The 27,921-nt window shown below is 43.0% G+C and overlaps 1 protein-coding gene across 2 annotated transcripts in view; it reads right to left on the bottom strand.

Moving 5' to 3' along the window:
• The window catches only part of sh3pxd2b (SH3 and PX domains 2B), a 336,589-nt gene that overhangs the window by 138,745 nt on the left and 169,923 nt on the right, over positions 1-27,921 (bottom strand). For both annotated transcript variants that reach the window (XM_068043410.1, XM_068043411.1), the window contains exon 5: positions 2,312-2,403. In XM_068043410.1, the coding sequence (XP_067899511.1) occupies positions 2,312-2,403 (92 nt within the window). The remainder of the gene's footprint in view (positions 1-2,311; positions 2,404-27,921) is intronic.

The following is a 27,921-nucleotide window of genomic DNA, read 5'->3' as shown; positions in this document are numbered from 1 at the left end:
TGGGAATTGCAAAAGGAAATAGAGTGAATTAGAGTCAAATCAGGGAAAGAAAGAGAAATAGAGAGGGAAAGATTGGAATAAGAGAAAAAGAGAAAAAGAGTAACAAAGCAAAAATCAGAATTTATTTGTAAATTTAAATTTTAAAAATCTCCAACAACCATTTGCTACCTTTAGCAATGATACTTCAGTTTAAATTGTTCCCTTGCTGGACCAGAGAGGTGATTGACATAAAACTCAATTAAATTTTTTTGCATTGTTTTGCAGCAGCCGTAACTTTCTACGGCAAGTTTACTTGGCATGTAATATCAAATGCAGCATCTTCATGAAAGTTACAGGGTGGTTGAGGATGAGCTGCCTTTTTAGAGGCTAATGGCAGAGCAGTGGAAAATGTCAAATGATTTGTGGTGCTTCGCAATGTACGTGGTATCCCTTCCTTGCCACAAGATGTTGGGACAATTTCTACATTAGCAACAGTGAGTGTCATTAAACTCACCATCATTTTGGCAGCAAAATCTGACCTAGATTATAGTGTTAATAACATTGATATTAACTACCGCCCAAAAGGCTGCATTCAAAACATTTTTAAGGTGTCATGACAATACCTTGCAATTATTACCTCTGTGAATCAAACAAATGACTATAACCAACATATTTGTGGCTTTAACCATTATATTTAGAAGACTTTACAATTTGGACCTATGTTTATATTGAAGATTTTTGTACTAAAGATATTACCGATGTGTCAATTAAGTTGCATGCCCCGTAAAAATAATTATGAATCCAAAAAGGATTCTTATGTCCTCATCTGAAGAACGAGAGATGATCTCATTGAAACTTAGAAAGTTCTTACAGGGTGTGACAAGGTGGATGTGGATAGGATGTTTCTCCTGGCTGGTGAGTCTAGAACCAGGGGACATAATCTCAGAATAAGGGGTAGGCTATTTAAGACTGATGAGGAGGAATTTCTGCTTCAACGGTTGGTGAATCTTTGGAATTCTCTACCCCACGGGGCTGTGGAAGCTCAATCATTGAGCATGTTCAAGACAGAAAATCGATAGATATCTAGATACTAATGACATCAAGGGATATGGAGATAGCATGGGAAAGTGGCGTTGAGGTAGATGATCAGCCATGATCTAAGTGAATGGCGGAGCAGGCTCAATGGGCTGAATGGCCTACTCTTGTTCCTATGCATCAGTAGGGAATGTGGTTTGTGAATTTTGACATACACCTCCTTAGTTAAGACCAATGTACCGTAAAACCATGTCCTGCCCGAGATCAACCAGCTCAGCACAGACCAAATATTTAACTAATTATTTCATTAATTATTGAAGGCTGTTCAGTGACACCGAAACATTTGTTTCATTACTTACTGTAGTCTTCATTATATTATTTCTAAGCTACTTCTAATTCATCTGATGGTAATGGCAGCCCATGTTGTCTTTTCTTAAAATGTAGGAAAAATGATAGAAACTAGAACTTCATGGTTACAATAAGGTTTCTTCCAATTACATTGTTCTTACCTGAGTAATTAAACTAGAGTCCTGTAAGATGGCCTTTAAAAGAGGGAATCCAAGACTCCAGGGTCATTAGTTACCAATAGGGGGAGGAAAACACTGTCTTGGTAATTCAGGTACATAAACAGATCAGCTCAGGGTACTCGGAGGTGAGAAATACAAAATTGATTGGAAAAGATCATAATTAAATGGAGAGAACCAGGAGTAGTATAAAGAAAATCATTTATTTTTTTTAATTCACCTTTTTGTTTTACTCCTTTTTCCTTTCCTAAAGGTGTTGACACCTGCTGGATTTTATGGATACTGAGCAACCTAAAGTACATCAACCAAGTGATTATTCTTCATGTGCGAGCTTAGAAAGTGATAGTTATTGTGCATAGGTTACTTAACCCAGCACAGCTGAACCCGTTTGATGTGCACAAATGCCACCTTGCAGCATGAGTCACTGGATGGTGAACAGAAGCAAGTACCTCTGGCTGATTTTCTCAACTGAGCGAAGGGATGTTATAACTGCAGTACTCCTACTTTTATAAGTATTTTGTAATTTACTTTAAAAATACAACATGCAAAATGATCAGGGTAGGATGAAACATGTAAAAACAATGCATTACTTAGTCCAAAAACTAAGTGACAATAGATTTACCTTTTTAAATCTCAACCCGTTCCTTAAGAAAAGTATTGGGCTCATTTTGCAAAATCAGAAGCTGATCCTGGCTTCTGAGTTATGAGAATATGTTGTCATATTAATTAGAAGATAATATTGGGTAATATGCAATTTACTACAATATACTCACTCTTTAGGTGGGTTTAAGTCCTCTGGTCTTGTTTCAAAAAACTGGAGAACTTCATCACACTGAGAGATATGGACTGGTAGTCGGATGAGGGCCTGCAAATAAATCAATAAGAAATGGGATGAGATTTTTCTAATCATGCCTTTAAAAGCAGTTCAATTCCATCCAAATTGAGTTCTTGAACTGAATATATCAAAATGCAGGTCTCTTCCATTTGTATTGAATTAGATAAAATATCCATTCTCTCTCCAGCTGCTCACTGAGCAAACATATTTTCAGCTTGCATTCTATTCCTCAATTATGAAAATACTGATCTACCATAAATTCACTTTATATATCACATGGCAACACTGTCTAGGAATGACACATAAAATGCACAAATTTTCAATCACTACTGAAGAACTATTTTTTCAACTTTTTTCCAAATTAGTACATAAAAGTGTTAAAAGATAAAATATGAATAAGTGATGATGCTGCAGGGTTCAGATGACATCATAAACCACTGGCATTCATAATCTGACTCAGTGTCCTATTCAAACACAAACTGAGCTTCTGACCGCCGTGACAGATGACCGCAGTCCATCTGCTGCTGAAATGCTCATCATTTGACAGCTCCAGACTCAACTATTCCAATGCTGACTGGCCTCCCGTCATCCATACTCTTTCAACTTTAGCTCATTCAAAACTTGTAACCTATCTGCACTTAGTTCTGATTACCCATCACACCTGTCCTTGTTGAACTATATTGGCCCTTTGTTCCCCAGTATCTCCAATTCAAACTCTCAATATCATGTTTAAAACTCTTTGAATGGTCTCACCCATTGCTATCTCTAACTTCCACCAGCCCTACAACCGAGAACTTTCCCTTCCTCAGATTCTGACCTCTTGTGCATTCCTCTCTCCCTTCACTCAAGCATTGGTAGTTGCGCCTTCAACCATCTAGGCCCCACATGCTGGGGTCCCTCCTAAAACTACTTCACCTCGCACCTCCATAACCTCTTTTAAGACCATTCTTAAGAATCCCGCTCTTTCCAATATTTCCTTTGTTAACTTGACATCTATTTTTGTCTGATTACACCTCTGTGATGTGCTATAGGACTGTTTTGTACATTAAAGGTACAATATAAATGAGATGTTTGTAGCCTCACTGCCTTTCGATGCCATCAACAAATTTATTACTTCATGTGCTTCCTGGCTTTGGCTTCCCCAGTTATGGGATATTGGTAACAGTGAGATTTAGTGTTGCAATCTTTCCGAGCTCCAGCAAAAGAAAGCAAAGGGACACAATTAAACAGTAGCAATATTCCAGCTTCCAGACAGCTATCTTCTGGTAGAGTCTTCACTTGGCAATTCCTCACAGTGCCATAATTTATATCAGGGATTCAGTGTGTGGTGAACCACCAGTGCTGATCCATATCTCATCAATCTGCGGGTAGCACATTGCAATATTCCCAAGAGTAACCCTTGAGCAAATTATTGTTTGAGATTGTGGCCCATGCGAAAAATCAATGAGTAACACTGTGATAAATGAAGAAAAGGAAGTTTGAGCAGTTTAAAAATACCAGTTGAACCCCTGTGATTAGGTTAGAATTTAACTCCTTTGTATCTGTACAGAGAAATATCAATATATCAATGAGATCTAGAGGATTGTTTTACTTCACTAGTATCTTTCCTCTGGGACCTGGAATCAAATATAACCCAGACTGATAGAACTAAACTCTCCTTACATCTCTAATTTGGACAAACTCAATCTAGCACACAATTCCCTTCTAACCCAACTTAGAACACAGGGTCACAACAAAAACAAGAAATGCTGGATTCACTCAGCAGGTCTGGCAGCATCTGTGGAAAGAGAAGCAGAGTTAACGTTTCGGGTCAGTGACCCTTCTTCAGAACTCTGCTTCTCTTTCCACAGATGCTGCCAGACCTGCTGAGTGAATCCAGCATTTCTTGTTTTTGTTTCAGATTTCCAGCATCCGCAGTATTTTGCTTTTATTTTAGAACACAGGGTCACTGACATGAAGTGATCATGTGTTATATAAATGTAAGTCTTTTTCTCTTTAACCATCTAATAGAACTTATCAGGATAAGGTGACCACAGCTAATATTTGAATATTGCAAATTTTAATCATGTTAAATTATTCATGAAGCTTCAATCCTAAATCATTTAGATATTTTAATTTCGTTACCCCATGCCTGCGATTAATTTTAGTAAAATAAGAAGCAACTCAACATTTAAGAATAAACAAAGTTTGGGCGGCACAGTGGTTAGCACTGCAGCCTCACAGCTCCAGGGACCCGGGTTCGATTCTGGGTACTGCCTGTGTGGAGTTTGCAAGTTCTCCCTGTGACTGCGTGGATTTTCGCCGGGTGCTCCGGTTTCCTCCCACAGCCAAAGACTTGCAGGTTGATAGGTAAATTGTCCATTGTAAATTGCCCCTAGTGTAGGTAGGTGGTAGGGAATATGGGATTACTGCAGGGTTAGTATAAATGGGCGGTTGTTGGTCTGCACAGACTCAGTGGGCCGAAGGGCCTGTTTCAGTGCTGTATCTCTAAATAAATAAATAAAGGATAAAAACTAATATTTGAGAAGTGCAGCAAATTATAATTGATTCATCTACAATATTCACAACTCTACAAGGACTTGAGAACAGATGCAATTTTAACCCTACCCAGTTAGCGAAAACCAAGTGGGTGAGCAGTAATAATTGACCAGGTTACTTACCTTCCTTGGACTTGTTGTTTGCTGATTTTAACCTGTTCTACTGAGCAGGTAAGATCACCTGCTCCAAAGCAAGGCCCTTTTGTTTTTACATATGCCTGTCAGGCTGTCAAGTTAAAATTCCCAATGACATTGTCAGGACCCCATATGCATATGTTAAAATTGAGGCCAAGAATACAGATATATGAGAGAAGAATTCCTCAGGTCACAACCTTCATGGTTTACAGCACTAGATAAAACTTCAAATCTTGTTACAGTCTTTCCCAGTGGCCCAGTCAGTAAAGACAATGTATAACTGGGTCATTCCAGGACCCAGGTTCAACTCCCAATGGTTGCTGAATTCGCCAATTCCAAATGGTACACCACTAGTGGTGCTACCCCTGGGTTGCAGCAAGGAAAACTGGTCACCTTGGAGAGATAGAGAGAGAGTGGGGTGAGTGATTAGCAAAGAGTTGTGAAATACCAAATGTAGTGTTCACTGCCGTGGTTTCTCTTCCTGTTCCGACACCGTTACTGTTGGATCCCATTAGTTACACAAAGTGAGACGAAGTCCGACTGTAGCTTTAAGAAACTTTATTGCAGTACGAAATGGTTACATCATCAGCAAAGCGAGCATACACACACCTCTACCTCCACCATCCACCTGCCCTTCTCTCCTGCCTGAGCAGGGAAATCAAGCCTTTCTTATAGTTCTTCATACAAATCAGTGACACCCCCTTTATGTTCCCAATTGGTTTACAAACTCTGCAGTTTCTTGGTGTCATGGCCTGATTGGGGTACTGCCTTGTCACCTTCTCCTCTAGCAGTTTCTCATCCCCCCGATCTCCTTGGACTGTTAGGCTGATTGCTATACAATGGGCTACTATTATACAGCCTGCAGCTGTCCTGTTAGTTTCTGCTTGTTAGTCTACTTCTACTGATAAGCTGTCTGTGCAGCCTTGAAACTATGAAGTCAATTCTGATAAGCTGTCTCTGCAGCTCCGAGGTTAGTTTGTTAGTAGTACATGATTGATTAATTATTTCACCTTAAATGTCCCCATATTATTCTGTCCCCACAGTTACCTTTGGTGTCTCCCAAGGATTTATCCTCAGCACCCTCGTATTTCTCATCTACGTGCTACCCCTCGGCAACATCATCTGAAAACAACGTATTGGTTTCCACGTGTACACGAATGACACTCAGCTCTGCTGCACTACCCCCTCTCTCAACCCCACTCCATTTCTAAATTGTCAGCCTGCTTGTCTTACTTCCTGCAGGATGAGCAGAAATTTCCACCAACTAAATATTGGGAAGATCCTACCACATTCCCTAGCCACCAACTCTATCCTTCTCCATGACAACTGTCTGAAGCTGAACCAGACTGTTCGTAATCTTGACTCCAAGTTGAGCTTTCGACTATGTATCTGTGACATTACTAAGATCGCCTATTTTCACCTCCATCGCATTGTCAGACTCCACCCCTGCCTCAGCTCATCTGTTGCTGCAACCCTTAGCCATGCCTTTGTTACCTCCAGTCTTGACTGTTGCAAACACACTCCTGGCTGGTCTCCCACATTTTATCATCCGTAAACTTAAGATCATTCAAAATTCTGCCGCCCATGTCCCGCTCACCTATCACCCGTCCTGGATAAGCAATGCCTCCATTTAAAAAAATTCTCACCCTGACTTTCAATTCCCTCCCTTTCTCTGTAATCTCCTCGAACCCCACATCCCTCCGAGATCGCTACGCTCCTCTAATTCTGGCCTCTTGAACATCCCTGATTTAATCGCTCCAGAATTGGTGGCTGGGCCTTCAGCTGCCTAGGCCCTACATTCTGGAATTCCTTCCCGAAATCTCTCTGCCTCTCTCTCCTCCTTTAAGACACTCCATAAAATCTACCTCTTTGGCCAGGTTTTTGGTCATCTGCCCTAATGGCTCAAATTTTACCACATGAGCGGGCTGGTGGTGGGGTGGGCAAAAAATAGAGTGGGAGGCAGGGGGTACCGTTCCTGATGCCTTCCCTCCCCCACTGCAATTTTACGCTGGGTGGCAGCGGCAAGAAATGGCCCGCCTGCCTCAGGCCAATCAAGGCCCTTAAGTGGCCACTTAAGGGCCTCCTCCCACCGCAGCTGGTATTCTACCAGTGACAGCTGGATGGCAAAGGCACCCAGAATTGCAGGCTGGTGGGAACCCTCATGATCAGGCATCCTGTGCCCTACGGAGGGCACCCTCCATGGCCCAACTGCCCCCACTGCACAACACTTCCTGTAAACTCCATCATTAGAACAGCTTGAGGTTTCATTACAACAAAGATATCCTGTATCAGTTACTAATGTGCCTAATGTGTAAAAGAAAATGGCAGATCTTGAGACTGAGCTTGAAAAGAAGTTTAGTTCCAGGTCAGTTCCATCTATGCTACCTTGATATTATTTTCAAAGCTTGTTTTCAAAGCTGGTTAAAAAAATTGAAATATAGGAAAAGGAATTTATATTGTGCTACACAGCCCACCGACAGTAACTGTGTAATATGGTCACTATGGCTTAATTGAAAGTGGAAATACCTTGACATTTGGATTGAATGGAGATCTGCTTTAATCCTGTCATTGGAATTCCATAAACTACACTCAAAATGGGTTAACCTAGACTTCAGTTTGCAATATCTGCTTAAATTTATCGTTAAACAATGACAATATCAAAATGTTAAAATTCAGTCTGTGAATGAAATAGACTCAAAGCAGATCCGACTCAACAGTAACTTTTTTTTAACCAAATTAGAAAATATCTGTCAGGTGATTAACAGAAGCGAAAAAATCTTTGTGATTTTCAAATGTGCAAACTTTTAAACAGAGATACGTATATGTGGATCAGGAGTAGAAGTTTCTTTTGTGCAGCTTTAAGGATTCTACTTATTTATATTTAATATAATTTAATGGAGGAAATGGAATAATTTCAAAGTTTGCAAATGACCCAAAACTCGAAAATGTAATGAACAATGAAGAGTAACAAACTTCAAGAGGACATAGTCGGACTGGTGAAATGGGCAGACACATGGCAGCTGAAATTTAATGCAGAGGAAGTGTGAAGTGATATATTTGGTTAGGGAGAATAAGGAATGGCATTATAAACTAAATGGTACAATTTTTAAAGGGGGTGCAGGAAAAGAAAGACATGGGTATATGTGCACAAATCTTTGCAGGTGGCAGGTCAAGTTGAAAAGGCTGTTAAAATAGCCTTGGGACCCTTGGCTTTATTAATGGAGGCACAGAGTACAAAAGTAAGGAAGTTATACTAAACCTTTAAAAAAAACCTTGTTCCTAGAAAAGATTTACTAGAATGGCACCAGGAATGAGGGACTTCAGTTGTGTGGCGAGACGGAGAAGGTGGGATTGTTCTCCTTACAGCAGAGAAGAAGGGGAGATTTGAGAAATGTGTTCAAAATCATGAATGAGAATGAGAAACTGATTCCAGTGACAAAAAGGTTGGTAACTCGAGAATGCAGAATTAAGGTGGTTGGCAAAAGAATTAGGCACGACATGAAGAAATTTGTTTACATAATGAGCTGGAATGTACTGCCTAAAAAGGGTGGTGGAACCAGATCTAATCATAACTTTCAAAAGGGAATTCAATTAATACTTGAAGGGAAAAGATTTACAGAGCTATGGAGAAAAAGCAGGGGTGTGGGACTAATTGGATAGCTTTTTAAAAGAGCAGGCACAGGAACGATGGGTCAAATGGCCTCCTTCTGTGTTATTAGAATTAGAACAATACAGCGCAGTACAGGCCCTTCGGCCCTCGATGTTGCGCCGACCTGTGAAACCATCTGACCTACACTATTCCATTTTCATCCATATGTCTATCCAATGACCACTTAAATGCCCTTAAAGTTGGCGAGTCTACTACTGTTGCAGGCAGGGCGTTCCACGCCCCTACTACTCTCTGAGTAAAGAAACTACCTCCGACATCTGTCCTATATCTATCACCCCTCAACTTAAAGCTATGTCCCCTCGTGTTTGCCATCACCATCCGAGGAAAAAGACTCTCACTATCCACCTTATCCAACCCTCTGATTATCTTATATGTCTCTATTAAGTCACCTCTCCTCCTCCTTCTCTCCAACGAAAACAATCTCAAGTCCCTCAGCCTTTCCTGGTAAGACCTTCCCTCCATACCAGGCAACATCCTAGTAAATCTCCTCTGCACCCTTTCCATAGCTTCCACATCCTTCCTATAATGCGGTGACCAGAACTGCACGCAATACTCCAGGTGCGGTCTCACCAGAGTTTTGTACAGCTGCAGCATGACCTCGTGGCTCCGAAACTCGATCCCCCTACTAATAAAAGCTAACACACCATATGCCTTCTTAACAGCCCTATTAACCTGGGTAGCAACCTTCAGGGATTTATGCACCTGGACACCAAGATCTCTCTGTTCATCTACACTACCAAGAATCTTCCCATTAGCCCAGTACTCTGCATTCCTGTTACTCCTTCCAAAGTGAATCACCTCGCACTTTTCCGCATTAAACTCCATTTGCCATCTCTCAGCCCAGCTCTGCAGCCTATCTATGTCCCTCTGTACCCTACAACATCCTTCGGCACTATCCACAACTCCACCGACCTTAGCGTCATCCGCAAATTTACTAACCCACCCTTCTACACCCTCTTCCAGGTCATTTATAAAAATGACAAACAGCAGTGGCCCCAAAACAGATCCTTGCGGTACACCACTAGTAACTAAACTCCAGGATGAACATTTGCCATCAACCACCACCCTCTGTCTTCTTTCAGCTAGCCAATTTCTGATCCAAAGCTCTAAATCACCTTCAACCCCATACTTCCGTATTTTCTGCAATAGCATACCATGGGGAACCTTATCAAACGCCTTACTGAAATCCATATACACCACATCCACTGCTTTACCCTCATCCCCCTGTTTGGTCACCTTCTCGAAAAACTCAATAAGGTTTGTGAGGCACGACCTACCCGTCACAAAACCGTGCTGACTATCGCTAATGAACTTATTCTTTTCAAGATGATTATAAATCCTGTCTCTTATAACCTTTTCCAACATTTTACCCACAACCGAAGTAAGGCTCACAGGTCTATAATTACCAGGGATGTCTCTACTCCCCTTCTTGAACAAGGGGACAACATTTGCTATTCTCCAGTCTTCCGGCACTATTCCTATCGACAATGACGACATAAAGATCAAGGACAAAGGCTCTGCAATCTCTTCCCTGGCTTCCCAGAGAATCCTAGAATAAATCCCATCTGGCCCAGGGGACTTATCTATTTTCACACTTTCCAAAATTGATAACACCTCCTCCTTGTGAACCTCAATCCCATCTAGCCTAGTAGCCTGAATCTCAGTATTCTCCTCGACAACATTTTCTTTCTCTACTGTAAATACTGACGCAAAATATTCATTTAACACTTCCCCTACCTCCTCTGATTCCACACACAACTTCCCACTACTATCCTTGATTGGCCCTAATCTAACTCTGGTCATTCTTTTATTCCTGATATACCTATAGAAAGCCTTAGGGTTTTCCTTGATCCTATCCGCCAATGACTTCTCGTGTCCTCTCCTTGCTCTTCTTAGCTCTCCGTTTAGATCCTTCCTGGCTAGCTTGTAACTCTCAAGCGCCCTAACTGAGCCTTCACGTCTCATCCTAACATAAGCCTTCTTCTTCCTCTTGACAAGCGCTTCAACTTCTTTAGTAAACCACGGCTCCCTCGCTCGACAACTTCCTCCCTGCCTCACAGGTACATACTTATCAAGGACACGCAGTAGCTGCTCCTTGAATAAGCTCCACATTTCGATTGTTCCCATCCCCTGCAGTTTCCTTCCCCATCCTACGCATCCTAAATCTTGCCTAATCGCATCATAATTTCCTTTCCCCCGGCTATAATTTTTGCCCTGCGGTATATACCTGTCCCTGCCCATCGCTAAGGTAAACCTAACCGAATTGTGGTCACTATCACCAAAGTGCTCACCTACATCTAAATCTAACACCTGGCCGGGTTCATTACCCAGTACCAAATCCAATGTGGCATCGTCCCTGGTTGGCCTGTCTACATACTGTGTCAGAAAACCCTCCTGCACACACTGGACAAAAACTGACCCATCTAAAGTACTCGAACTATAGTATTTCCAGTCGATATTTGGAAAGTTAAAGTCCCCCATAACAACTACCCTGTTACTCTCGCCCCTGTCAAGAATCATCTTCGCTATCCTTTCCTCTACATCTCTGGAACTATTCGGAGGTCTATAAAAGACTCCCAACAGGGTGACCTCACCTCTCCTGTTTCTAACCTTGGCCCATACTACCTCAGTAGATGAGTCCTCAAATGTCCTTTCTGTCGCTGTAATACTCTCCTTGATTAACAATGCCACACCCCCCCTCTTTTACCATCTTCTCTGTTCTTACTGAAACATCTAAATCCCGGAACCTGCAACATCCATTCCTGCCCCTGCTCTACCCATGTCTCTGAAATGGCCACTACATCGAGATCCCAGGTACCAACCCATGCTGCAAGCTCACCCACCTTATTCCGGATGCTCCTGGCGTTGAAGTAGACACACTTTAAAACAGGTTCTTGCTTGCCAGTGCCCTCTTGCGTCCTTGTAACCTTATCCCTGACCTCACTACTCTCAACATCCTGTACACTGGCACTACAATTTAGGTTCCCATTCCCCTGCTGAATTAGTTTAAACCCCCCCGAAGAGCACTAGCAAATCTCCCCCCCAGGATATTGGTACCCCTCTGGTTCAGGTGAAGACCATCCTGTTTGTAGAGGTCCCACCGACCCCAGAAAGGGCCCCAATTATCCAGGAAACCAAAACCCTCCCTCCTGCACCATCCCTGCAGCCACGTGTTCAACTCCTCTCTTTCCCTATTCCTCGCTTCGCTATCACGTGGCACGGGCAACAACCCAGAGATAACAACTCTGTTTGTTCTCGCTCTCAGCTTCCACCCTAGCTCCCTGAATTTCTGTCTTAAATCCCCATCTCTCTTCCTACCTATGTCGTTGGTGCCTATGTGGACCACGACTTGGGGCTGCTCCCCCTCCCCCTTAAGGATCCCAAAAACACGATCCGAGACATCATGAACCCTGGCACCTGGGAGGCAACATACCAACCGTGAGTCTCTCTCTTTCCCACAGAACCTCCTATCTGTTCCCCTAACTATGGAGTCCCCAATGACTAATGCTCTGCTCCTCTTCCCCCCTCCCTTCTGAGCAACAGGGACAGACTCTGAGCCAGATTGCTTACCCCTGGCAAGTCGTCCCCCGCAACAGTATCCAAAACGGTATACCTGTTGTTGAGGGAAACGGCCACAGGGGATCCCTGCACTGCCTGCTGGTTCCCTCTCCTTCCCCTGACGGTAACCCATCTACCTACTTCTTTACCTGAGGTGTGACTACCTCCCCATAACTCCTCTCAATAACCCCCTCCGCCTCCCGAATGATCCGAAGTTCATCCAGCTCCAGCTCCAGTTCCCTAACGCGGTTCTCGAGGAGCTCTAGAATCACTATGATTCCATCAACTTGATAGTCAAGTATCCTTTATGTCTGTTACCCACAGAGGTATATTTTAATTTCATTATTTAATGAGCATTTAATATATATTTTCCGTACTTTTCTGTCAACCTCTATTTATTTAATTCAGCAAATTGTGCTTCCAGTAAGTAAGGAGACATCTCTTACACAGGTATTTGGAATTGCATATTAGGGAACAATTGCAACCTTTAAAAAGAATGTCTGATCTTTTCTTTTGCAAATTCATTTAACATTCTGCTAGGTGGAAGGAAGGAGAACAAGCATTATAGATTGAGGGAATGTTTTGAGCATCTTGGTATGTTGTATTCATATCGCTTTACTGTTATGGTAATGTTAATATTTTTCAGAAATATTAATAAAGTTTAATAGAAATCAGATGCAGGTGCTTTACGCATTGATGACCCCAATCATCAGCACTGCCAAGACAGAGAGAACCATCACCATCCGTGAGAAAGTTAGTCAATTACAGATTTCAGGTACTGTCAGATGCTTGCGAATAATGTACCCAACAGTTATTTCTTTGGATTTTCATTAAATAATGCTCAATACTAAAATGAACCACCATCGACTTGTGGTAATTTTATAAAGGTTGCTTTGTAATGTGCAAAAAAGTTTCCCCTTCCTGCCCGTTTGGATAAATACGTTCTTATACTTTGGATTGCCGTGCATGCGACCTCTGATGTCATGATATGTAAATAAAAGCTTTTGCCAGAAGCCATTTATACACCACATGGAAGATGGTGGCAGATGTGAGTAGCTGGGATTGGAGAGGATTTTGATAGCTGTAAGACAGGCAGCAGATGTGCAAAACATCAGAGTTTAAAACAGCTCCTGTCTGCAGCTCTGCACAGTACATCAACTGCTAGGTGAGTCATTATGGCTTTGAATTTTCCAGTACCTGCTCCTATGGACATGAAGGGAGATTGGAGAGGGAATTGGCAATTCTTCCAGACTCAATGGTAGAATAATGAGATTGTCACCAAGTTAGACAAGAAACCTGTACAGATAAGAATAGCAACTCTGTTATGGTTGATGGGGAGTGGCAAACTCAATTGCATCCTAGATCTCACTGAGGAGATGAAAAGCAAGACGGGCGAGATTTTGGAGGCCTTGAAGACCCATTTTGAACCCTCTACTAATGTCATTTCTGAACACTGGAGTTCAGGAATAGAGGGAGAGTATCAATCAGTATGTGACTGGACTAAGACGTCTAGCTGAGTCTTGTGAGTTTGGACAACTGAATGATGATCTTATTAGAAAAAGGATTGTCTGAGGAACAAAAGATCACGCTGTGAGAGTACGTCTAGCTGAGAGAAGAGAAGCTTACTCTCAAGAAAGTTAGTGTCATGTGCAGAAGCTCTGAAGTGGCTAATCAACAGCTGAAGAGTATTGATGGGAGAACTGATGAGGCTATATGCTATGCTGAGAGGCAGTCCAAGTCTTCCAAGCACAAGTCGATGATGAAAAGAAAGGACAATTTTCAGAAGGACCAGCAGAAAGATCAAGGCCAGAGTACTGGCTGTAAATACTATGCAGACTTGAGTGAAATTGCACAAGATGGTGACCTGAATATGAAGCCATCGAAGGTGTAGTTGAGGCTTTATGGTAACAATGATGCTCACCCCAAGAGGACAAACCAAGCTGAGAGTCCAATGCAACAGGAAGAAAGAAGAACTTCAGTTCCAGATAATGGACACTAAGCAAACTCCCTTCGGCTCGGCTGAAACAAGTTAAAAGCTTGGACTGGGAACCCTCCACATACCAGAAGAGAAATCTATTCCCAAGAATGAAGCTGCTATGACTAAAAAAAGCAAAAGGAAGAAGTTGTGATAGTTGTTCCAAAGAAAGCTGGAAAGAGAAAGAAAGGGGTGTAAAAGCATAAGACTGAAAATGATGCATCCTTTTCGCTATTTGTTGGAAATTTGAACTCTGAGGAACTGAAGAAAGCCTTGAATAGCTTTGTTACCAAAAATAAATTGTCTGTCAGACATTCGAATTGGATCTAGCAGGAAATTGATTACATAGGACTGCATTTAATAAGCACGCTACCAATCCCGAAGGCAGTTCTGGTAAATGACATCATTACTGTCTGTCACGTGGATGTCCGCCCCACCGCGATTACACAGCGGGCATCCATTTGCATATTGGAGGCGCATGTTAATTGGACCCAAACCAAATGGCAAAGAATGAATCTAGACACAGATCCTTTTCTTGATAGTTTATTCACAGAATGCAGCATTACATTTCACTGCCTCCTGCAAACCCACACCCTCGGGGGAATTTCATGCACTCCCTGCAGCAGTTTTGGAGGCAGAGGGAGCATATAATCGGGTGGGATGGTGACGTGGAGGGGGGAAAACGGGACGCGGCCATCTGTCCGCCTCCGCTGAAATTAATGCCCAATGAAGGGCCTCATCCTGCTGCCGCAATTACCCAAGCAGCAGGTGGGCTTGTCGCTACATGGGAAGCACAGCAAGAAAAACCGAGTGGATTGCTTTCCAGCTCCGGGGGTGGGGGGGGGGAAAGGGTCCCTCGTTAAAAGGCACTTGGTGCCTGAATGACAGACTGGCATCAGGAAGAGTGGGTGCCTACCGAGATCCACACCCCTGCCCTTGCTGCTGACCCCTCTACACACCCCTCCCCGCAACCCCTCCAGCCCTGACTTACTTGTGGCCTGGGTCCAGTGCCGCTCCTCGGCCTCGGGTGGGTGCTCCACTGACAGCAGCCACTGCCTCCTCAGTGGTGCTGCTCAATTAAAGAGCTGCTGGCCAATCAGATGCCGGCAGCTATCAGAGGGTGGGACTTCCATCACCAAAGTCATTGATCCTGTAGAAGGCCCACCACTGTCCACTTAAATGCTTAATTGGCACTTGATTCGGCAGGCCTCCTACAGAAGGGGGCGATGTGGGATTCACGGCGGTGTTTTTGCTGGAAGTCAAGACCCCCGACCCCCAGATAAAATCTTGGCCCGTGTGTCCCAGCAGGCTCTCCTTTTAACTTCTCTCAGTGCTTAATTAAAACAATGCCCTTCACCTGCTTATCTTAACAACATAATTAACCTACCATGAACACTGCGGGTGCCCCTCTGCAAATCACGTGGTGGGAGTGGAATGTGATTCATTGATTACAGGCTCAGATGACTCTAGAGCAAGTGCTGATGCCATTTTTAAGAGCCTACCAGCCCTGTATTCACTGATGTCCTGGAAACGGTGCAGCATACAACTCTTTCCTACTGGGTCCTGTATCCTCCACCCCCTGAGGAAGGCAGAAGATGATGGCAGAACAAACACCAAGGGTGGCCCCACAGTTCAGTGATGCCTCCCTGCAGATTCTCCTCCAGGCTGCAAGGGAAAGGCGGGAAATTCCCAGTGATGGCAGGATGAGGTCCCCCTGCCTGACCAAGCAAGCCTGGGTGGAGATCGCAGAGGAGGTCAGCGGCTGTGGGGTCACACAGCAAAACTAGGTCCAGTGCAGGAAGAGGGTCAATGACTGCATTCTGCCAAGGTGAGTGCTCCATATAGCCGCCTTCTAGAAGATTGTATGTGACGACATGGGACATTGTGCGTCATGGGGAGGGTGGCAGTGATGCAGCATTGCCTGAGTGGAGGAGTCTGTCTCTTCATGACAGATGCATGGCTGTCTATTGGCCACAGGCAACCTTCATTCATAGCTCAGCCCACTTAACTCCCAATGACAGCGAGTGTCGGCATGAGACACATCAGATTTGCCAGTAGGGGTTGAGGGGATGAAAAGAGCTCAACTGTCATGTTGATCTGTGTGCCATTCTCAACCATCTCCATCCTTCCTCTTGCAGGATAAAAGGGCCCATAATGGGGGGGGGGGGCGTTGGGGGGGGAAAGATATCCTGGACAGGTGGAGGAATCCTAGATGTACAGTCCACTGACCTCCGCTGAGGAACAGGCCTTGCAGCTGATCAGTACACGACAGGGAGATTGGAGTCCCTGCGCATGAGAGTGAGGATTGTCTCCTGTTGGCATGTGCATCAAAGTTGAAAACGCAGATAATTCTTAGTGGGCAGCAGGAGAACAACACAGCTTAAGCTTCATATTTTTGTGCTATCATCCAGGTAGCCAGTCACAGAGGTCCACAACAACAGGGGGGGGGGGGGGGGGAGAAACAGCTGTCCACCTTGGAGAAGGAAGAAGACTCAAGGGATGCACCTTCCCATGAATCTCGTGCACCCTCCACCTCAGTGGGTACATTCCTGGCTTTAGAATCAGGGGTCACAAGCTGGTGAGAGCACCAAACATGTGTCCAAGCAACTGACCCCCAGTCTGCCATGTGGGACCTTGTCAAATGCCTTACTAAAATCCATGTAGACCACATCCACTGCACTACCCTCGTCAATCCTTCTTCTTACTTCCTCAAAAAAACTCAATTAAATTAGTAAGACATTATATTTCCTTAACAAATCCAGGCTGACTATCCCTGATTAATCTGTGCCTTTCTAAGTGGCAATTTATCATGTCCCTCAGAATAGATTCCAGCAACTTACCCACCTCAGAGGTCAGACTGACCAGCCTATAATTATTTGGCCTATCCCTTCCACCCTTTTTAAACAACATTCGCAGACCTCCAATTGTTTGGTACCTCTCCTGTATCTAATAAGAATTTGAAGATGATCCTCAGCCCATCCGCTATTTCCTTCCTGGCTTCCTTCAACAACTTGGGATGCAATCCATCTGGCTCTGGTGATTTATCCACTTTCAAGGACGTCAGACTCTCTAGTACTTCCTCTCTCATTATGCTTATTGCATCTAATATTTCACGCTCCTCTTTAACTACAATGTCTACATCAACCCTCTCCTTTGTGAAGACAGAGACAAAAAACTCATTAAGAATGCTGCCCACATCTTCTGCATCCACGCATAAATTCCCTTGTACATCTCTGACAGGCTCTACCCATTACTGAAGACTAAATCTAGAATTGCACCCCCTCTCGTTGGGCTTGTTATGTTGCTGGCTAAAAAAGTTCTCTTGAACGCAGTTCAAGATTTCTGTCCCCTCTGTGCCCTTCACACGGTTTGTATCCCAGTTGATATTGGGGTAGTTGAAATCCCCAACTATTATTGCTCTATAGTTTTTGCACTCAGAAATATGCCTACATATTTGTTCTTCTACCTCCCTCTCACTATTTGGGGGTCTACAGTACCTCCTAGTAGTGTGGCTTCCCCTTTATTTCTGAGCTCCACTCATATGGCCTTATTTGATGATTAATTTAGCATATCATCCCTCCTCAAAGTTGTTATTGATTCCTTAACTAATAATGCTACACTCCCTCCTTTTTTAATCTCCCTCTCTATCCCACCTGAAAACTCTATATCCAGGGATGTTGAGTTGTCATTCTTGCTCCTCCTTAAGCCAGGTTTCCATTATAGCAACGATATCATGTTGCCATGTGTCTATTTGTACCCTCAGCTCATCGGCTTTATTTGCTGTACTCTTTGCATTTAAATAAATACCTTTTAACACTGCCAAATTCATGTGCTGCACATTTTTTAACCTTTGCTTCTTCTGTCTGTCAGAGTCACTCACTAATTTTCTGCCTCCTGTTCCTTGTCCTGAAATTGTCCTATCTAAAGACTGCGCTCAGGTTCCCATCCCCTTGCCAAGCTAGTTTAAAACATCCCCAATAGCACTAGCAAACATTCCTGCAAGGATATTTGTCCCAATCCTGTTCAATTGCAGACTGTCCAGCTTGTACAGATCCTAACTTCCCCAGAACCAGTCCCAATGCCCCAGAAATTTGAAGCCCTCCCTCCTGCACCATCTCTTGAGCCATGTATATTGAGTGCTTTGTCCTGTTTTAGTCTATGAGACACATGGGAGAGACTCAAATGCTGGAGGCAGTGCAGGAAAGAGCAACAAGGCTGATTCCCAATGCCAAACAACTGAATTATAAAAGGAAAGAGTGAAGAAATGTGGGCTTTTCATCCTGGAAAGCAGGTGGCTGAGAGGTAATCATATAGTTACATATGATAGCTAAGCAGATGTAAAAGGTAAATCTGGAATATCAATTTAAATTAAATGGTGAAAATATGACAAGGGAATATGGGTTCAAACAATATAAAATACATTTCAGACTGATATCAGGAAATTCTTCTTCAGAGTTGTTGCAAACAAAGTGCATTGTAAACAGAGTGTAAAAGATGGGAATTCGGTGCAGAGGGGGAAGGAGGTGCTGCTTTTTGCCTCCAATACTTCTCGTGGTTCGTGTAAGTTTGAGGCAGTAAGTATTGAAAATTTTGTCCAATGTTTTAGTGTTTCGTGCAAATTAATATGCAGAAAAAGAAAACTTACAACAAACTAAAATGTTGATATAAATAATCGAGACTAAGATATGTCCGATCAGTTTGTGTGTCTGGACTGCAGTATGTGGGAGTTTGTTGACAGCGAGACTGTCTCGAATGAACACTTGTGCAGTAGATGTCTCCGTCCTGAATCTCTGGCTCAGAGTCATTCAGCTTGAGTGAGAGTTGGAAACACTCCGGCACATAAGGGAGAGGGAGAAGTATTGGAACAGTTTGTTCCAGACCTTGGTGATGCTTCATAGACAGATGCAGGTTCAGATGCCTTGTTAAAGTCTTTAGGCTTCATTGTTTGAAAGCCATACACCATTATTCCTTAATGGTAAGATTTGGACCTCCGCCTTCCCCCCTAGGGCTATGCCAATGTGAGTGAACAGAGCCCTCATTAACATGCCAATGTGATGAGAGTCTCCGTCAACAAATGTTCTCCCATAGGCACTAACGCACATTGCCCATCCGCTCACAAGACAGGGACCACAAATGGAAAGGACATGACAAAGCTCAGGCATTAAGGGGAGACTTCAGTTCACTCTCTGAATGGACACCAGGATGGCTGCAAATGATTTGTTGTGAGGTTCTCTGTTGCCTCCTTCACACATTCCTCTACCCGTTTGGCCTCCTGCCTGGGTACATGAGGATGTGCAAATTATGTCGGTGTGGTCGTTCATGGACCGCAGATCCCAGCCTAAATAATGACCCAATCTCTCTTCCAGCTGTGTGATCACAGAGACCAACAACACAGCTGTTTGCCTACCTCATACTGACAAACAGCAGCCCCCCCCCACCAAACCCCCACATGCAAATTTCACCCGCTTGCAGAGCCCCCACTACCTTTGACCATTTTGCAGACTCCACATTACTCCAGATGCCTTTATAGAGTCCTCCAGAAACCCGGACCCCTGTGCAAAGCCCTCCAGCAACACGGACCCACAATGGCCTCCAAACCCCCTCTTTCCCTAGGCTGCAGTGTTCAAGATTCGCTACCCATTGCTTCAATGTACCCTCTCGTATTTGTGCCACCAGATTTCAATGGTTGTGAAACTGGAGCCACATTAGTGTCACCAGCTGTTCACAGAATCGGCCTTCGAACGTAAAATTATTTTTAATTATATTAAAATACATTTAAAGTCAACATCTCTGCAACTTAAAATAGGTTCCTGTCGCATTGCAGTGAGAGTGCCGCCATTGTGCTTTCCCGGCACTGACAAAATCCGGAACTGATGTCACGACACCAGATTTCCAGATGGGCAGCTGTATTGTGATTCTCCGCCACCTCCCCACCCCATCCCTCCTCCTGCAATCCTGCCCTGATGGCCGCACAAAATCCAGCCCATAGACTTTGAAATCGAAGAACAACTGGAATGGCCATTGGAATTCAATGGAAACAAAGTGCTAGGACTTGCAGTCAAACTTAACAAAGCACACAGCAAGGAAAGCAATGCAGACAGCAAAAGAGAAAGGGACTGCAGGTCATTGTTAGTAAAAAATCTCCCTTTCAGGAAACGCGGAATCAAAGAGATTTCTGAGGATGCTTTTGACAAGAGAATTCCTGCTTCTCATGATGGTTCAGGGACTCGGGGGCATTGGGTATATTGAATTTGAAAACGAAGCAGCTGCAGATACAGCATTGGAACAGAAACAAGGTTCTGAAGTTAGGAGCAAGGCCATCGTGATTGATTTCACTGGCAACAGAGTATGTTAAATGTAAAGGGTAGACAACCAGATTCTGATACTCTCATCGTAAATAACTTGGCATATTCTGCAACAGAAGAAAACCTTCAGAGTATTTTTTAAAAAGCAATGATCAAAAACCATAAAAGAATGGCAGACCAAAAGGATTTGCATTTGAATCGATTGAGGATGCTAAAGAAGCTCTTGAGAATCTCAGCAATCCAGAAACTGAAGGAAGAACTGGAAGGTTGGATTTCAGCAACCAAGGTAGCAGAAGTGGTGATGGTCCCAGCAAGACATTGTTTGTTCATGGCCTTTCTAATGACACAGCTGAAGAAACTTTAAAAAGAAGCCTTTGAAGAAGCGGAGAACACTAGAATTGCAAAAGACAGAAATCTGGAAGATCAAAAGGCCTTTGGCTTTGTGGACTTCCCATCAGAAGAAGATACAAAATCAGCTAAGGGAACAATGGAAGATGGAGATATTGATGGATGCAAAATTACACTTGACTTTGCTCGACTGAGGAATGAAAGTCATCGATGTGGTTGAGGCTTTGGAAGAGCAAGAAGAGGTCAGGGTGGATTTGGAAGACTCAGAAGTTGGAAAGACAACTTTGAGGACAGAAAATCAAATTTGATTAAAAAGGCTATTAAGACCACTTTACCTCTTTGTGTTCAGACAGAGCATCTGTTGATTTGCCTCAGAGTTGGACATTCCAGAGTTCTGCATGGACTGGATGGCTATGCAGTTTGGAGTGTATTGGGAACTCCCTAAGGTTCTGAATGGACTTACAATTAAGTAAAGACAGAAATTGTTGGTACACTTTTGAGGCTTTTGTCAAAATGTATAAAGTATTCTGTTTTACCAATGTCCTTATGATTTTGTTTTGTTGCACTGTAAATACAAACTTTATGGAAAGGGAATGTTTGGATAAATACTTTTGTTCACTTTGATCTCTGCTGTCACGACATGCAAATAAAGGCTTTTGCAAGTAGCTATTTTATACACCACATGGAACACTGCTTTTATATTGTTTCGAAAGATTTTGACCTACTGCAAGAGACACAGACAATAAGTTTGTGACAGTGCAGTGTAGTGTAGTATGATACATTGTGCACATACTCAGCCTGAATCAGGAGTACTATGGGTAAATACTGGCACACAGCAGTGGAAATAGAAAACCCTATAAGCAGCAGAGATCAAAGAAAACTAGACTGAAGTCTATGCCCATCTAAACACGCTAAATGGACCACAAATTGCTAGCCGAAATAAACCTGAAATAGTATACATGACAGTTTTACCACAGTCAAATTCCATGCCACCCCACATAAAAATCAGATCATACCTTTAAAAATGTTACAGGGAATGTAAAGTCCCCAATGAACCTGGATTTCTATAAATGAGCTGTAGCTAATTCATTATTCACATATTATTCAATTTCTGTTCTGTCAGGCAGAGTTCACTCATCTGTTAAAGACATCAGTAAAATTTTGGCTATCAAGGCCTATTACTAGTTTAAGAGTATCCCAAACTCTTCCACCTGCAAAGTTCCCCTCCAGTGTGCTCTCTTTCAGTATGTGATTGCTCAGGCCACAGAACTCCCCAATATAAGGCACAGATTTACAAATTGGGGTCTGAAAGGGGATCCATCAGATTTCTGCAGTTTGCCCTTGCTCATGGATGCAATGCTGAAAGAGGTTTAACAATGCAATGAGGACAAGAAAGGTGAGTGGTATGCCATATTCAAGAGCCAACCCACTCACTCCGACTTCACCAGCCTTTCTCTCCACAGCTCTCCTCAGACCAACACAACTTTCTGCTCCACCCATTCCTCTCGCTCGAGGCATCTCCTGACATCCCCATCTGAACAGCCACCATTGACTCACCCTCATCTTATTCCTCATAACCTCTACAAATGCTGCCATTCAACGCTCTCATCACAGTCCATTTCTCACATTCATAACCCTCTGCTCACCTTGCAGGAGAAAAGAGCTCCAGGGAGAGGCAGAGAACCAAGTGAGGTTCTCCAGTAATCACCACCCTGACCATGCAGAGGTTGCGGCACTAGAAATCAGCAGTCTGTCGGAATGCATTTCCATTGGCGTCGGAGAGATGGTTGTCTCCCAGATAACTGATGACAAAATTATATATCACACAGCCACATGGCACACAACAATTATTCATGTGGTTTCACCTGTAAACAAAATATGATTACCTGTACTTTGAACCCTTTCCCCTTGTTAGTTCTAATTCATGTATTTCATCTCCCACATATTTTTATCTTATTCATTTGTGGGATGTGGGCGTTGCTGACTAGGCCAGCATTTGTTTTCCATCCCGAATTGCCCTTGAACGGAGTGGCTTTCTGGTCTATTTCAAAGGACATTTAAGAGTCAACCACATTGCTGTGTGTCTGGAGTCACATGTAGGCCAGACCAGGTAAGGACAGCAGATTTACTTCCTTGAAAGACATAAGTGAACCAGATGGGTTTTTTTTTTACAACAATTGATATTGGCTTCATGGTCACCATTAGACTAGCTTTTAATTCCAGATTTATTAATGGAATTCAAATTTCACCATCTACTGTGGTGGGATTCGAACCCATGTCCCCAAAGCATTAGTCTGGACCTCTGGAGTACTAGTCCAGTGACATTACCACTATGCCACTGCCTTCCCATTGTACCTTTCCTGTGCATCAGTGGTAGAACTCCACACAGAATAACACAGTGCAGAAGAGGCCCTTCGGCCCATTGAGTCTGCACCGATGCATTAGAGACACCTGACCTGTCTACCTAATCCCATTTGCCAGCACTTGGCCCATAGCCTTGAATGTTATGATGTTCCAAGTGTTCATCCCGGTATTTTTTAAAGGATGTGAGGCAACCCGCCTCTACCACCTTCCCAGGCAGTGCATTCCAGACCGTCACCACCCTCTGGGTAAAAAAGTTCTTCCTCAAATCCCCCTTAAACCTCCTGCCCCTCACCTTAAACTTGTGTCTCCTCATAACTGACCCTTCAACTAAGCGGAACAGCTGCTCCCTATCCACCCTGTCCATGCCCAGGCAAATGTCATCAGGCATGCCCTTATAGGGTATCCCTCATCTCCAAGAAGTCTGCTTGGAACTTGGAAGATCTGCGGGAGATGTGACTGGTGCAGAATGAAGCCATGATGACAACTTCCTGGATATCTTGCACAGACATGTATAGTAATCTTCCAGTGGTTATGTACCTGCTGAACACTGATGGAGTGGAATCCCTTGACAAATACTCCTAGATGATCTGAGGGTGCCTTGATTGTCGCATTGATAAAATCTATGACTTCCTGAACCTGTGGGAATCCAGCCTTTGCAGCAAGTCCAAGGGCCCTCTCACTCTGACTGGCCTCATCAGTAGAATAGTGTATGTAAGCGGTGGCCATGTCAAACATGGCATCAGTCCCCTGGGAGATGCTTTTGTGGGCAGCATATTGTGAAATCCTGCAGATGTCACCAGCAGATCGCTGGAAGGAGCTGGAGGCAAAGAAATTCAGAACAGTGGTGATCTTGATGGTCATAGGCAACACATGCCCACCTAGTCCACCTTACAGGAGGTCTTTTTCCAGGAGGCTGCAAATATCAGCAACAACCTGCCATGAAAACCTGAGCCTCCTGAGACACTGTTGCTCAGTCACGTCCAGAAAGCTGATCCTCTGCCTGTATATTCTGTGTTGGGGATATCACCTCATTTGAGCGCGAGCTCTGTGCCCATCCCTCTGTCCCATGGAACAGCAAGTGGCTGAGGTAAAGGCAGCTGCTCCTGCTGGTGTTGCTCCTCAGAGGTTGAAGATAGAGCTGTATAAGCTGCTCCCAAGCTGCAGTGAAGGCCGACAGCTGGGAAGTGCTGATCAAAGTCAAATAAATCCAAGGTAGAAGAAGTGGCCTCCAAAGTACTGGAAATTACCTCCAAAGCAGTGAAAGCACAATCTCAGAACAAGTTCTGAGAGAAAAAGCTTTCACTTAGGCAAAGAAGCAGTTGTCCTTCTTTAGTATTTAAGGACTTTCCAGACTGCCTATTTCCCAGTCCCATCAATCCCCACTGTGCTCTTACCTTGCTGACCTTGGTGAGTTTCAGAAAGCCTGGGAAACCCACGGGCCGGCAGTTAAAGCCAGAACACTGGGCTAAATCCTCAGTCAACTGCCTTTTTACATGTTTAAATTGCCGACCTGCCTATTCCACAGGGGTTTCCCTCACACCGGTTAAATGAAGTCAGCGGGTTCATGTCGAGTTCCCGACACACCAGCATTTTATCCTTTTTTAACCTTCCCACCTTCCCCACCCCCCACCACAAGCAACTACACCCACCACCTCCTCCCCTGCCCACCCGCCCCCACCCCACCACTACCCCCATACTTCTGCAGGTTAAAATCTGTGTCCCAAGTCTTTCTTCTGCCATTTAAAAAGCATATGCCTCAAATAATAAGGATTAGTTGGCCAAAAATAAAAAAACTGCACATAAAGCCAATGTAAGGATCATCAGTAAGATCATGAATATACTGCGAGACAAATGTTAATTTGTTGCTTTCTAGACAAGCTCTTGAGGTACAAATATATGTGTCCTGCCACCTTTGTGACCTCAACCATTAGGAAACTGCTGAGATGCGGCAGACAGAGGAAGCACATAATGGCAAAAGGCTTTTACTGATGTATTTGAACCAAAAGCATGACAGAGCATTACACTAATTGTCTGGTCAAAGGGCATAGGAACAGTGCACTGAATACAAATCCAGTCCATTCTAAAGGACATTGTCTCAAAGTCAGTCTAAGGTATGTTCAAGCAGACTTTTCCTGCAGATCTGGAATTCTAGGTGCTTCAGTTCTAAGCATTTGTCCTTGGACTCTAGTTTGTAGTGTACTTTCTCAAGGACTCATTGGAATCAAAATTCCATATACAGAATATGCACACTATACACATGTTCATTAAGGCAGCTGGAAGAGGAAGAGCAATCCATCTTAAAGCAAGTATTCCTGTCACTAATAGCACAGAAACACTCAACATAACTTTAAAGATTCCTTATACAGTAGTAATACAGAAACAAATCCTTCTGCATAGCAAGGGGTGCTATTTTACAAAGCAATGGTAAATGGAAATAGTTACGTTTTCTACTTCTTGTCCCCTTAATAAATTAGAAGTCATAATACATTACAGAACAGAAACAATTAAACACTGATCTCTCAGCCCTTTGGAGAAATCAGTTTTTTGCCAACTTTCAGTAACTTGATAGAACAGCTAAGTTGGTACACATTACCTGGCTGGGACATATGGATTGTAATGAAAATTATGAGAATGAAATTCTACTTTGATATCAAGGTAGCAAAGTCTCAAAATTGTGTCAGTCTTATTTTTTACGAGGCCACCATTATTTATTTACCACTCACAAATGATTGATCTGGCATTTCAAACTGGTTTCACAGACAATGTTTCTTGCTCAGGTTTAGATCAGCTCAACTTCCACAGCAGCTATCATTAAATACTCACAGTAGGACAACACAGCAACAGAGCAAGAGACAAAGAAAATTCATCCTGTTTCCATACAATTATACCACAAGAACAAAAGGTCATAGACAAGAATCCATCTGGTATCTTAATTCTACCAAACAATCTGCACATATATTACAATAACATTTTACCCAAGTACATTTCTCATCTACCCAGTTTTATTTAGTTTCTTTCATCAATGCTGACATATTTACACTTTTGAAAGGATTGACTAAGTGATCTAAAGAAGAACTCTGTATGAATGAAATTTATTCTGTATGAATTTATGATTTGCCTAATGTACTTTGTTCTAAAAGTGCATTTTGAATGGCTTCACCACTGAAAAATAGGGGTGTTTGTATGAAATGCATCCAACATCCAGTGGTGATCTTAGTATAATTAGAGTGTTTATAGATTGATTGAGAATACCATTTTAAAAATTTACTTTTGGAGGTGAAAAATTACTCTAGGTTGGTCACAAAATATTCAGCAAACCCTTTTTTGACACAATTATATAAATATTATTGCATCACATTAACCTGACATCATCACGATAACAATGATGAACATGTAAGGCTTTTCTTCCTTCAGAAACAAAATAAAATAATTTTGCTGAACATTTTTTTTCCCATGAATCAGTGGCACTTTAACTTTTTTGCTATAGCCCTATGGAAGACGAAAATAATGGCACTTTTTAATACTAATGAGAGAAAGACAACAAAAATGTAAGTTTACAACAACGCCTTTTCACTTGGTTCTTTTTTTTTTAAAGAGAAAAGACCTCCTAACTGCAAAACTATAAGATTTTCATGTCATTATGCCCTTGAAAACTATCAGCCATTAGTACGGTGCCTGTTTAGTGTGATTTTCTCTCCGTTTCTATGATGGATGCAGGGTGATTAAATCTTTCTTTCAATGACAAGTAAAACAGCCTGTGCTCAGCCCTGATAAAACAGTGTGCTCTAATTAATTTGGCGCTCCTTGTATGATGTTAAATACAAGGACAAGAAATTCAATGGCACTGCCTCTCTCCCAAGTAGCAACTTTTCAAATACAAAGCACTACTGATGCTGGAAATCTGAATTAAATATTTCCAGCGTTTTCTGTTTTTTAACAGTTCAGGCAGCATCTGTGGAGAAAGAGAAAGAGTTAACATTTCAGGTCGATGACCTTCCATCAGAACTGGGAAAGTTAGAAATGTAATAGGCTTTAAGCAAGTTAAAGGGTGGGGGGGGGATGAAAAAAGAACAAAAGGGAAAGTCTGTGATATGGTGTTGGTGGTGCAAGGCCAAAGGTTGTAGTTAGAGGACAAGAAACAAAAGATGTGTCTAGAGGAGGTCTGACTGGCAGAAGGATGAACAGTTGTCATCTGAAAGCAAAAACAAGAGCGAAAAGAGAGTAAAACCAAACCATGCAAAGAAAAAGGAAACAAAATGGGGTAGAGGTTACGGTCTGAAATTGCTGAACTCAGTGTTAAGTCTGGATGGCTGCAAAGTGCCTAATGGAAAGATGAGGTACTGCTCCTCAAGCTTATGTTGAACTTCATTGTCCTCAGCCTCATGCAGTGTTCCAGAGAGGTCAGCATGACAGCAAGGTGGAGAATTAAAATGAAAGACGGCCGGTAGTTTGGAGTCAGGGCTTACAGATTGAATCCGTGTTCAGTCTCCCCAATGTACAGCAGACCACATTGTGAGCTGCAAATACAGTATATTAAATTGAAAGAAGTACACATAAATCACTATTTCACCTGGAAGGAGTGAATGGCGCGTTGGACAGTAAGGAGAGAGGAGGTGAACGGGCAGGTGTTGCAACTCCTGCGCTTGCATGGAAAGG

The sequence above is a fragment of the Heterodontus francisci genome, chromosome 12 (genome assembly GCF_036365525.1).
Source record: "Heterodontus francisci isolate sHetFra1 chromosome 12, sHetFra1.hap1, whole genome shotgun sequence".
NCBI lineage: Eukaryota > Metazoa > Chordata > Chondrichthyes > Heterodontiformes > Heterodontidae > Heterodontus > Heterodontus francisci.
This window is presented reverse-complemented; position numbering and strand designations above follow the sequence as displayed.